The sequence below is a fragment of the Lycium barbarum genome, chromosome 3, assembly GCF_019175385.1.
Source record: "Lycium barbarum isolate Lr01 chromosome 3, ASM1917538v2, whole genome shotgun sequence".
NCBI classification, from domain to species: Eukaryota; Viridiplantae; Streptophyta; class Magnoliopsida; order Solanales; family Solanaceae; genus Lycium; species Lycium barbarum.
In genome coordinates, this window is record NC_083339.1 from 69,740,053 (window position 1) to 69,754,332 (window position 14,280).

At 38.4% G+C, this 14,280-nt stretch overlaps 1 protein-coding gene across 1 annotated transcript; it reads left to right on the forward strand.

The window, feature by feature from the left end:
• Nucleotides 1-1,483: 1,483 nt before the first annotated feature.
• On the forward strand, nucleotides 1,484-3,832 carry LOC132631554 (monolignol oxidoreductase AtBBE-like 13). The gene is made up of 2 exons (XM_060347128.1): nucleotides 1,484-1,923; nucleotides 2,297-3,832. Exons 1-2 carry the CDS (start codon nucleotides 1,581-1,583, stop codon nucleotides 3,586-3,588), a joined length of 1,635 nt encoding a protein of 544 aa, XP_060203111.1. The 5' UTR covers nucleotides 1,484-1,580; the 3' UTR covers nucleotides 3,589-3,832.
• Nucleotides 3,833-14,280: the final 10,448 nt, after the last annotated feature.

Sequence of the window (14,280 nt, forward strand, 5' to 3'; positions counted from 1 at the left end):
TCTACCTGTTTTATTTATTTGCTTGGAGTGGAATCTTCCTTCCTGTTTGCTCTTCCTTTGAGTAGCAAGAAATGGTTGCTCTTACTTTAAGTCAGAAACTCTCTATCTTGTACGACTGCTTTGTTTGCTTTGTGTTAAGACTGTGGGAAATGAAAAAAATCTTGGTAGGAAGTCTTTCTCTTCAATAGATTCTATGCGGCAAAACGGGTACGGGGTATCAGATACCTAGTGGAAAAACAAAAAAGAATCTTGTAGCAGTCCTGTCTCATATGTACTCTGTCAGTTGTATAAAGAATTCCAATTATTGTACATATATAATAATTCAGTATCTTTTCAAATTCTATTTGAATCGTGAGCTTCGTGGAACATTCCTAAAGATCTTGAGAAGTAAGGAAGGCTTTTGGAAGCTTGATGCTATAATGCTACGTAAACTCATTGCAATATGCAAGTCACATACACTAGTGCGACCCTCAAGTATGTCGTGAATTGATTAAATACATGTTTTATTATGTATTGCATGTAAAATCATGGTCTAATTTGAAAGTATATGAGATGAAGGAATGAATTGAAAAGTTTGATTTTGAAATTTGTATGGACTTGTTCATGAATTGGATATTATGTTCATGAATTGGATATTACACTAGAGTAGTTCTATTGGCGTACAGGCTGACCATACATACGTACATATTCCCTTGTTTAGTGAAACACATATACAGTCAATGATGAATGATGAATGATTGTTATGTTAAGAGTTAGTGTTGACTAAGTATACTCTCTGAAAAAAAGAATATTGCTCAAAGAAGTTGACTCGTAATTCATTTTCGAGTATTATCTTGATTTTTGATGATCCAGTCGGTGTGCGTATGAACAAATGGATTCCACCTCTTTATGGGCTATATGTCCTGCTTGTCCCCCATACCCCTTTCAGCAAGGGTTGTTGTGGTCTCCAAGAATCTTCTTCCGACCTCCGTTCATTTTTACTTGTTCTCTGTACTAATAATAGATGTTTCGACCTCCGTCCATTTTTACTTGTTCTCTGCACTAATAATAGATGTTCATTTTTACTTGTTCAGTTTGGATAACCAAGAGATAATATAACATTTCATACCTATTTTACCCTTATATTAATTATTGAGTTGGAAACTTCAAGGAATTGTTAGTGGCTGCACAACTTTTATGTTTGGTTGATTTCAACCATTAGATGACTTAATAATAATTAGGGTGATAGTAAAATTGTCATTCTATTTATGGTTCCTCCTTAAGGATTGTGTCAAGTCAATACAAGACAAATAAAAATGAAGGGAGAAATAATTTGCATAATTAATTTAAGTTATATACACTAACATTTACACTATCAGTCCCTTATTCAATGACATCCTCTGACTCCTAAATCCTTAATTAGTGCTTACCAGTCATTCCTAAATCCTCAGTTAGTGTCTTACCATTCGTTCTTAAATCTTGAAATCTGACAGTTGCATTATGTCATATAGAGTCATCATCAGACATTAACTTAACTTCATCAATATATAAACACCATCACCCCCCTCTAACTTTCATCACCAATCCAAAGCACATCAACTATGACATCCTTAAACTCTATTATGCTCTCATTTTTCATAGTCTTATTGTCATGTTCCTCATATGTTCTTTCAGATACAACTAACGAAAAGTTCTACCAATGTATTTGCCAAAATTCTGATTATTGTGTCCCTTTTTCCACCGCTTTCGTCACCCCAACAAATGCTTCTTTCACCACAATCTTACAATCCACAGCACAAAATCTGAGGTGTTTAGTGCCCTCTGTTCCAAAACCTCAGCTTATTTTCACACCAATGGCAGAATCCCATGTCCAGGCTGCAGTCATTTGCTCAAAACAGCTAGGCCTTCAGCTTAGAGTTCGAAGTGGAGGCCATGATTATGAAGGTCTTGTAAGATAGTTTATATATACTAATAGTATATGAATTAGGATTATCCCAGGTCGGAAGGCAAAAATGAATTTGAAGGCTTTATGTATAAAAAAACTTGGTGTTTTTTATTTTATTTTCTTTAAAAAAAAAGTTTTAAAATTTCAATGAATCATAATTTTTCATGTAATATGATTGGTTGTTCTCAATTGTCTTCTTTAAACTCTAAAACCTCATACTTTTTCTGAGAATTGATTTAAGTTAATTACAGTATACAATAACTTTGTCTGTATCCTCTAGAAATTTGCCTGTATTAATCAAAAAGTTGTACGACCAATATCTCTTTAAGAAAAGTTGTTCACTCCTCAAGGTCATTACTTATTTTTTAACAGGTCTGTCTTACATTTCTGAGATGGAGCCTCCTTTCATCATTCTTGATCTCTCGAAGCTCCGAGAAATCACTGTGAACACAGAGGACAACTATACTTGGGCTCAGGCAGGGGCAACTCTTGGTGAAGTGTACTATAGGATTTCAGAGAAAAGCAAGACTCATGGTTTTCCAGCTGGTCTTTGTACAAGTTTGGGAATTGGTGGTCACATAACAGGTGGAGCTTATGGTACTATGATGAGAAAATATGGATTAGGAGCTGATAATGTGGTTGATGCAAGAATTGTTGATGTAAAAGGCAGGATTCTTGATAGGCAGAGTATGGGGGAAGACTTGTTTTGGGCAATTAGAGGAGGTGGAGGAGCTAGTTTTGGTATTATACTTTCTTGGAAGTTAAGGTTAGTCCCTGTCCCATCTATTGTAACAGTTTTTACTGTCCCAAAAACACTGGAACAAAATGGGACGAAAATTCTTTACAAATGGCAACAAGTTGCTGACAAGATTGATGAAGATATCTTCATTAGGGTCATCATAAGTGTGGTTGACAAGAAAGATAAAAAGGGTGAAAAGACTATTCAAACTGCTTATAACTCATTGTTCCTTGGTAGAGCTGACAGACTTGTACAAATAATGAATGAAAAATTTCCTGAATTGGGATTGACACAAAAGGATTGTACAGAAATGAGTTGGATTAAGTCAATTATGTATATCGCTGGTTACCCAAGTAATACCCCACTAGAAGTACTCCTTCAAGGAAAGTCTTTGTTCAAGAATTACTTCAAAGCAAAATCAGATTTTGTGAAAGAGCCAATTCCAGAAGATGGTCTTGAAGGGCTATGGAAAAGGCTCATGGAAGAAGACTCACCATTGGTCATATGGAATCCATATGGCGGAATGATGGCTAAATTTTCTGAATCTGAAACCCCTTTTCCTCATAGAAAAGGTGTCAGTTACATGATTCAATATTTAACACTTTGGAATGACCCTGCTAAAGAATCAGCCACAAAGCACTATGATTGGATCAGAAGACTTTATAATTATATGACCCCTTATGCTTCTATGTTCCCTAGACAAGCTTATGTGAATTACAGAGATCTTGATTTAGGGATGAACAAGAATGGGAGTTCTAGCTTTATAGAAGCTAGTTCGTGGGGAAACAAGTATTACAAGGACAATTTCAATAGGCTAGTGAAAGTGAAAACTAAGGTGGATCCAGAGAACTTCTTCTTGCATGAACAGAGTATCCCAACACTTCCTATAACAAGGAAGGGAAAGGGGAAGAGTATGAATCAATAAAGAAGAGCTTCTAGTGCTAATCCATTTGAAATATAATATGATGCATTATTTAACTTTCTTAATTTTTGCAAAGTTCTATAACGTTCAAATGGTTTTGACAAACCATATGTAGTAGTATTTCTAGTGTCTTGGTGGGAAGAATCAATTGCCTTTTATTTGCTTTGGAGTGTTTCAATCTTTTATCTCGAAAGGGTTCTGTCATTTGATAATATTATTATGGATGGACGGTGTAATATTCTTGAAATGAATTGTGTTCTCATCAAATTACAGCTTGGTGCACTAATTTAGCTTTTGATATGCGCAGGATTTAGAAAAGAGTCGAACAACATTGAATCTTTTATACGCAGTCTTACCTTACATTTATTATAACTAAAATGTTTGTGTAGTTAACATGATAGTTCTACACATTAAAATGATTGTACGTACTTTTACAAAAAATAAGTACTGGTCACATATATTTATAGACTTAAGGATAATCTTCTTTAATACAAGTTATCCCATTGGAAGATGTCACTTGAAATTATGGATAAGATATTTGAAACCCCCAAATGAACTTGATTATACTATTCTAAAAGTGAGAAGAAATAAATGTCAAAGTTGAATTACAAAATGCCCATTAAAAGTTAAACGATCTTCACTTAAACATTACTCTTAAAACAAAATTATCCTTTAAATTCTACATTTATGTACAAAATTGTAAAAATCATACAAATTATGTCGTTAAGTCTTTGCCATTATCTATCATTATTGTATTATTTAAACCACTTAAATATAGAGATATATACAACTAATAGCTTGACTACGTGATCCGAACATGAGGGCACTTGAAGAGACTAATTAAATTGCAATGGTAATTGTGCAGTTAGTATTATGTATGATGTAGGTCAAACAGCTTAATTACGTGGGGCAATTGAAGAGGCTAATTAAAGTCTATTATTAGTAATTGTGCAATTAATATTATTCTTGGGGCTGTATCATGTATGTAAAATCTTTACGTTTGTTGAGTTAACTTCTCATTTTTTAAAGCTTGGTCGTTTAAATTCCAAAATGATTTTAGATGTTATTTTTGGCCTATAAATGCGTAGTTTTGATGAAGAGACATAAGTCTTCAGAATTTGAAAATATTTGCGGAGACATTTGTTATTATGGTAATATCTTTTTGATTCCCAACAAAAATTCATGAAATCATGATTTGGTTGATATGATAAATTACAAAGTTTACATTTCCGGCTTGAAGAACAAGCTGATCAAGTGTCGTTCATGTGTATTTCTTCCCCGTTTTTCACCCTAGAAAAACAGAAAACTAGGTAAATTTGATAGAGAATATTAAAGGCTAGCATCTCGGTACATCTCTTATGGAACTTTGTTTACCTAATAGTTAACATCTTTAAAAATACATCTTTTTCTCCATTCCAATAGTTCTGGTGGTTTTTGTTGAAAGTGTCAACAATTGCTCTTCTTTTATTGATCTCTACTCCCTTGCCCTTTTCATCTAATATATAATCTCCATTCACTATGCTTAAGTTGTTTTTCTTTCTTTTATCTTCCTTATTTGTAGTGATAAATGCTCGGTTTGGTAAGTATTGCAGCAACATCTATCGACTAGCAAAGAGATGTTTATACGGTAGAAACCGATGCAACATATACCCAGTAAGAATCGAGGTAAAGTTCAAAGTCGTTCGATATGACATCGAGGGAGACTACGGTCGTAACAACCGATAGGAACGAAAACCGAGGGGTCGTGAGTACATTCAACTCTGCGTCAAAACCGAGGGTATTTTGATGTGCACGGAAAACCCGAGCCTGAAGAGAGTACACTCAGCATAGGTTCGGAGAATCCGTTATGGAACAAGCCACGCGCCACTTGATCGTTCCGCCATTTGCGCTGACACGGGTGTTAGACCGTACGGACGCCGCCTTATCCATTTTAGGGTTTTTCTTGAAGGACTTTTTTAGATTGTACTAAGGCCCATTTATTTTTTGGCTATAAATAGGGGTCTCCCCCCTTCTTTTTTAGGTTAGCTTTCATCATTATATACATTTGTAATAAAAAAAGTGACAGTGAAATCTTCTTAAAAACTTTAGCTCGGTTAGAAAAGGCAACTTCCAAACCGGACCAATTCGTAGAGCTCGTAAACTTGACTTCCTAAGTTTCCTTTACTATTATTTATCAATATACTACTATTTACTCGCTATTATCTTATACAACAAATTAATCTAACTACATATCCTATTAACCACTTACAAATTTAATTGTTATCCATTTTTGGGGGTAAACAGTTTGGCGCCCACCGTGGGGCATAGGATAATAGCGGTGGTTTAATTTGCTACTTCCCCTTTCACTTGTTCTTTGAAAGTTTGTGTTTCAGATACGTTCGAGATAGCAAGCAGTGGTCATTCCGAGCATGTGAAGAACAAGGAAATAGTTTTTGAAAATGAAAACAACAGCGGGTTACCAAACCCGAACGAACCACCTGCTGACCCAGCCAACCCAAATGTTGTCAACTCGACCGAAGGCCTTAACCGCTAGAATACCGTCAACCAGGAGAATACCGCCCTTCCGGCCACAGATCTTTTGAATAGTAATAACTCAACTACTTTGCTTCGGGCGCAAGCCCAGAAAACACCGGATGTACCAGATGAGATTAGCTTATGTTTGATATTTGAAATGTTGGAAGAACAAGCGATTGCTATAGCTCAGATCTAGAACAAAGAAAACAAAGCAGCATCAGTAAAGCCAAATCGGCCTACCGAACTAAGACGAGAGGAGGCCCGGATAGTCCGAGAGCAACGGATCTAGCGCTGGCTCATCTACCGAGGTTTTGAAGATGCTCGAAACTTTGGCTAAGCGGGTCGATTCCACGAAAAAAAGGGTGAAAACATACAACTCTCGGGTGGATCAGATCCCGAGGGCACTTCCGATCCTGAAGGGACTAGACTCAAAGAGATACATTCAAAGGCCTTTCCCATCGAGTGTGGCTCCGAAGCTGATCCCAAAGAGGTTCAAGATGCTGGATATTCCAAAATATGATGGCACGACGGACCCGTAGGAGCATGTGACCTTGTACACTTGTGTCGTAAAAGGCAACGATGTCGAAGAGGATGAAATCGAGTCGGTGTTGTTGAAAACGTTTGGTGAAACATTATCCAAAGGGGCATTGACCTGATACGACTATCTAACGGAGCATTCCATCACTTCTTTTGAGATACTCGTAGATGCGTTTATCAAAGCCCATGTCGGGGCCAAGAAGGTACAGGCAAGGAAAGCAGACATTTTCAGAATCACCCAAAGAGATAATGAGCTGCTCCGAGAGTTCGTGAATAGGTTCTAAAGAGAATGAATGGAGCTCCCTCCGGTCCCGAAAGAATGTCCGGTGCAAGCTTTCACTAAGGGACTCAATCCCCAAAGCTCAACTGCCTCGTTTAAATTAAAGGAGAACTTATTGGAATACGAGGCAGTAACTTAGGCTGATGTCCAAAACAGGTACGAATCCAAGATTCGAGTACACGATGATCAACTTGAACTTCCCCCCGATCCGATAAATGAAAGTAAGAACTCTGAGAGATCAAGGAGGAATTATGAACCAGAGACAAGGCCATCGAGGGATAGGTATCGACCATATTCTTAATCGGAGAAATCTAGCTTTAGGTCAGATAAGGGAAGAAGCGGCCCCAGTCATCTCTCGAGTAGAGGTGATAAGTGAGCTGATCGTGGATCAAACAGCCGAGGGTTGATGTTAGAGGCGATGCCGGTAGTTCAGCCAGCAATGGGGACATTCCAAGGTTATCAAAGTACAACTTCAACATTAATGCCACAGATCTTGTTTCGGCTATTGGCCGTATCACAGATGCCAGGTGGCCGAGACTATTGAGATCTGATCCGGCTCAAAGAGATTCAAGCGTGATGTCATATGTGAGTATCATGGGACTCATAGACATAGAACCGAAGACTACTGCCAATTGAGAGAAAATGTGGCTCCGTTGTTAAAAAATGGCCACCTTCGTGAATTCTTGAGTGAGAGAGCCAAAGGCCACTATAAAGATAGGGAAAATCACAAATAGGTCGAGCCTGTGGAGCCACAACACGTGATCAACATGATAATAGGAGGAACGGATACACCACGAGGACCGATGATGAAAAGAACAAAGGTTTCAATTGTACGAGAGAAACGGACTAGGGATTATGTGCCGGAGGGATCCATTTCCTTCAACGATGAGGATGCAGAAGGCATCATTCAACCACACAATGATGCATTGGTAATTTCTATCCTTGTTTTTAAATCTCAAGTTAAACGTATTTTGATTGACCCAGGTAGTTCGGCCAACATTATCTGATGGAGAGTAGTAGAACAACTGAAGTTGCTGGACCAAATTATTCCGGTGGCTCGGGTACTCAGTGGATTCAATATGGCAAGCGGAACTACTAAGGGGGAAATCTCTTTGCCGGTCAATATCGACAGAATTATTCAGCAAACTGTGTTCTATGTCATTGAGGGAGAGATGACATATAATGCATTACTCGACAGACCGTGGATTCATAGCATGAGGGCAGTACCATTGACATTACATCAGATGTTAGAATTTCCAACTCCGGAAGGGATAAAGATGGTCCATGGTGAACAACTCGCAACAAGGGAGATGTTCGCGGTCGAAGAAGCTCCCCTCGTCCCAAAGAAACCGGTCCAAAACATTGTTGAATCGACCAAAGGCAAAGACACCAAATAACAATTAAAGAATGCAGGCTCGAACGAAGAAAATGGAGAGATGAGCTAGAGTTTCGAAGAAGATGATTTCAGTGTGCCCAGATCGTTCGTATTACCGGATGATTTGAACGCAACCAAGTCTACCGTAGAGGAGTTGGAACAGGTTATCTTGTTCGTGCACTTGCCGGATAGAAAGGTATACCTGGGCACGGGGTTAACCTCGGAGCTCAGGCACAAGTTAATTAAATTTCTTCAAGCTAATGTCGATTGTTTTGCATGGTCCCATATAGATATGACAGGTGTACCACCGGAGGTGACGACACATAAGCTCAGCCTCGATAAAAAATTCACTCCAGTCAAACAGAAAAGAAGACTGATGGCCGAATTAAAGTATGCCTTTGTCAAGGATGAGGTAACAAAGCTTTTAAAAATAAGTTCTATCAGGGAGGTTAAATACCCGGACTGGTTAGCTAATGTCATCGTTGTGCCAAAGAAAGGTAACAAATTTAGAATGTGTGTTGATTATAAAGATCTGAACAAAGCATGCCCGAAGGATTCATTCCCAATGCCTTACATCGATTGAATGATCGATACGACGGCCAGGTATGAGATATTAAGTTTTTTCGATGCCTACTCCGGGTATAACCAGATTCGGATGGACCCAGAAGATCAAGAGAAAACTTCTTTTATAACCCGATATGGGACTTATTGCTACAATGTAATGTCGTTCGGATTAAAAAATGCTGGAGAAACTTATCAACTCCTAGTTAACCGAATATTCGAAGAACAGATAGGTAAGACAATGGAGGTTTACATTGACGATATGTTAGTCAAGTCCCTGGAAACAGAGGACCATTTAAAACATTTGCAGGATACCTTCGATATACTTCGCAAGTACAACATAAAACTGAACTCGGAGAAGTGTGCTTTCAGAGTTAGATCAGGAAAGTTTTTAGGCTTCATGGTGTCAAACCGAGAATTGAAATCAACCCGGACAAAATCAAATCCATTGAATACATTGAAGTAGTAAACAATGTGAAGGTAGGACAAAGGTTGATTGGAAGAATAGCAGCTCTGAGCCGATTTATTTCAAGATCATCGGATAAAAGTCACAGTTTCTTTTCTTTGCTAAGGAAGAAGAATGACTTCGTGTGAACACCAGAGTGTCAAAAGGCCTTGGCAGATTTGAAACGGTACTTGTCGAGTCCACCTTTACTGCACACATCGACGACAGACGAACAACTGTACCTATATCTGGTAGTATCCGAGGTTGCGGTAAGTGGCGTTCTGGTCTTAGAAGAAGGAGGTATGCAATTTCCTATCTATTATATGAGTAGAACATTAGGAAATGCTGAGATCCATTATCCGCACCTCAAAAAGTTAGCTTTGTCCTTGGTAAGTGTTTCAAGGAAGCTAAAACCTTATTTCCAATGCCACCCCATATGTATAGTAACTACTTACCCATTAAAAAATATCATGCATAAGCCGGAACTGGTGGGTGGGTTGACTAAATGGGTCATAGAAATTAGCGGTTCTTACATCGAGTATAGGCCTAGAACGGCTATCAAATCTCAAATCTTAACCGAGGTGGAAAAAGAGCTCTTGTTAACTTCAAAAAAAGTCTCGGGGATTTGGACCCTGTACACGGACGGGGCATCGAAACTAAAAGGGTTCGGTTTGGGTATTGTTCTTAAGGCCCCTGCAAGTAACGCTATTAGGCAATCAATCAAAACTTTAGAATTAACTAACAATGAAGCCGAGTATGAGGCTATGATTGTAGGTTTGGAGTTGGCTCAGAGTTTAGGGGCCGAAGTCATCGAAGCTAAGTGCGACTCCCTTCTGGTCGTAAATCAAGTCAATGGTGTTTTCGAGGTCAAAGATGAACCAATGCAAAAATACTTAAAAAAAACTCAAGTAATATTACACCGGTTTAAAGAATGGACTATGCAACATGTACCGAGAGGGTAGAACAACCAAGCAGATGCATTGGCTAACTTAGGCTCGTCGGTTAAAGCGGAGGACGGTCATACCGAGATAAATGCAATGGGTCTGACATGGGATTGGCGCAACAAATACATTGATTACTTGCAAGAAAGAAAGCTCCCAACAGACCCAAAAGAATCAAGGTCTCTCCGAACCAAAGCAGCGAGATTCTACTTGGTCAACGACCAATTGTATCGTCGATCTTTCTACGGACCTTTTTGGCTAAGTGCTTGGGGCCCAGAGAAACGGATTATGTAATGAGGGAGGTTCAAGAAGGAACCTGTGGTAATCATTCGGGTGCTGAAGCCTTGGTTCGAAAGATAATCAGAGAGGGATATTACTGGAACCGAATGGAGGAGGATGCAAAAAGCTTTGTCCGTAAATATGATGAGTGCCAAAATCATGCACCGATGATACACCAGTCGGGGGAGTTGCTGCATCCGATCCCCTTGGTGGTTTATGAAATGGGGAATGAATATTGTCAGCCCTTTGCCATGGGCCCCAGGTATGGCTCGGTTTATTTTATTTATGACTGACTACCTTTCCAAATGGGTTGAAGCACATGCCTTCGATAAAGTTAGAGAAAAGGAAGTTTTAACTTTATTTGGGACCATATCATTTGTCAGTTCAGCATTCCAGCCGAGATAACTTGCGATAACGGTCGTCAATTCATCGGCAATAAGGTTAATGACTTCCTCGAAAGACTGAAGATCAAAAAGATTGTATCAACTCCGTATCACCCGAGTGCAAATGGACAGGCAGAGTCAACAAATAAAACCATAATCCAAAATCTGAGGAAGCAGTTAGAGTCGTCAAAGCACAAATGGAATGAAGTTTTGCCGGAAGTATTATGGGCCTACAGAATGACATTAAAGTCAAGTACGGGAGAAACACCACTTTTCCTGGTTTATAGGGCCGAGGATTTAATTCCTGTAGAAGTTGGTGAACAGAGCCCGAGGTTCCGGTATGCAACAAACGAGTCAAATGAAGAGGCTATAGCCGTAAAGCTTGACTTAACAGACGAACTACATGAGAATGCGCTGGTCCGTTTAGCAGCTCAAAAATAGCATATGGGAAGATACTACAATTGAAGGACAAACCTTCGGCATTTCCAAGTTGGGGACTTCGTGCTTCGAAAGATTACCCTGCACATTAAGAATCCCGATAATGGGAAAGTGAGACAGAACTGGGAAAGACCGTATAAGGTAACCGGAATAACCGGTAAAGGATCATATCAATTGAAAACCGGAGATCGCCAACAGCTGCACAATAACTGGAACGTAGCACACTTAAAGAAATACTATTGCTAAGGTACGATCCGTTAACCATTTGTGAATTCAAATAATTCTCACCTTTCTTCTTTATAGGGTCAAATCGGAGTAAGTTCGAAGGTCTAATTAGGACTGAAAACACGTGTTGCACTCTTTTTCTTAGCTCGATTTTATCCTGAAGTGAGTTTTTCGGTAAAGTTTTTAACGAGGCAACAAGTACAATGTGTTACCTCAGTTTCGAAGAACGAGGCTAAGTGTCGTGAACTCGAAAACTAGCTAAGCACTGGGGACTGGATATTCAACGACATCATTTTCATGTAGTGTTTCCCCGTTCATGCTTCACAAACAAACACTAAGGGACTATGATACCCTAGCCGGAAACAACAAGTGTTATATCCCGCATTTCGAATAATCGTATAATTCAAGACAATCGCGGGAAGACAACAAGCAAGGCCATATTTTATTTTGTTTGACATGTGAGTTGCTTATGAAAAATTTAGAAGTGGAATTAATGAGGAAGGTCAAGGGCATAAAGGGAAATTCGCAATATGACTCGTGGGAATATGAAAGAAAGACGAAGGGCAAATTTGAAAGTTGGAAAAATACCTTTCATGAATTACAAGAACTAGCCAATATAATTGGGCTTGAAATTTGCAAGAAAATAAAAGGCCCAACCGGCCTTGGGCATGGGCTAGGCCCATGTTGAATTAATTCATGAGATTAAATAGATGACTAAGTCATCTTTATCTCACAAGTCTCTAGATCTTTCAAGAAAGTAAGAACAAGAGAAAGAGAGAGTAAAGTTGAAGGCCATTTCGGCCAAGTGCAAATCAACAAGAAAAATTGACAAAAATTCCTTCAAAAATCATTTCCTACCAAGTAGAGGGTCCTTAACAAAGTGGAGTTGTTGTTGGAGCAAGAAGAATTCATAATCATACAAGTTGCCAAGTTGTAGTCAAGTGAGGAGTTGAAGAAGAAAGGTGAGTTTTAATCTTGTTTATGTGTTATGAATGGCTTATATGTGTTGTAGTATGCTAAAATGGATGAAATTCATGAAGGAAAGGAATATTGTGTGTGGCCGTGCATGTATGTGTATGTAGGAACTATGTTTTAATTATTTCATCTAGTATTTGGTTGTTATTGTTGTGAATGTTATGTGGAAAATGGAAGTTGAATGGTTTTGGAGAGGTTATAGTTGTGAATACATGATGGGGCCGTGTGTGTGTGAATGGTATATGGCCGTGAGGTTATGGTGTAGTGTGGAAGAAAATGAGTTAAGTTTATTTAGTATTTTGGTTGTTGTTGTGTTGTGGATGCTTTGTTGTTAATGAATGCTTAATAACCCTAGTGGAGTTGTAGAAGTTGGAGACTTATTTTAGAAGTTTATGCACATTGAAAATAATGTTCTTGTATGGATGGTATGTAATGATATTAGTATGATGTTGTTGGAATATGTATTATAAGGTTGTTGTTGTTTTATTGAAATTGGAAAGTCTTGAAGGAAGTAGAATGCTAATTGAAGTGTTGGAATGTACTTTGAGTTGAATATGGAAATTGCTAGTGTGGTTGTTGAGTTATGTTGATAGTTTGGCCGGGTTTGAATTCCCGGATTGTGATTGATTAAATTTGGCTAAGTTGAATGTTGAGGATGGTATATTTACAGAGGAAGTGCTGCCGAAATTTCGGTAGCCAAGTGTTACTTTAAGAATCCAACTCTAAATACCCTAATGAAAATTTGGGTAAATGTGACCAAATTGCAGATTTTGGCGGATTTGCAGCTTGAATTCGGAATAGCGAAAGGAGCGGAAAGAGGTATGTAAGGCTTCACCCTTCCTTCTATGGCATGTCTTAGCTGTAATAAGTTGGGTACGAGCCTCGGGGACAACTCCGTTCCCCGGAATCCGCACCTAAAGTTTTCTCCTTTTTGTTCAATAGAATTGAACTAGAAAGTGCAAAATGATGGAAAGACCTCCTAAACCCCTAGAACTTGCACAAATGGGACCCGATTACCCTAGAACCCTCACAAGTAACGCTATGACATGTAACATATGCAAATAGTATACGCTACCTCATCCGGCCCGAGGTGGGCCCATTACTCTCAGATTTTCCTTATGGTCTTGTTGGACTTACTAGAAGTTGAATCCAAGGGAATCCTTTGATCCCGATTTCGTTACCAAATGATAAGTATTATAACTACTCTAACGAGGAGACTTCCATGATGATAATGATGACAATGATGCTAGACGAGAGGATATGCCTACGATAAGTACTACCGGAACGATTCTATGACTAAGATTCCTAAGCTAAGTATTCTATGTGAATATGAAAGTAATAGACTAATTTTCGAATCTTATTTATATTCCTTAGCTATGACATTATTTTCTAAGGATTTCAAAGCCTATGAACTGACATCTATGATGCCCCGATTTCATTTTTCGTTTACTTTAATATTATTCTCCGTTGATAGTCTCACCTTAAAATACTCGTCCCTTCAAGGTGAGACGAGGCGATCACGAGTATTCCATAGTGTAATCGGAGGTCACCGACCTTACGTCACTCCGATGGCTACATGATTTTTCTTTGGGCTCCCTTGCATGCTTATATGATATATGTATATAAACCATGTATATGTATATAAGATATGAATATGTATATAAAACATGTATATGTGTATAAGATATGTATATGTCTATAAAACATGTATATGTATATAAGATATGTAAATGTATATAAGA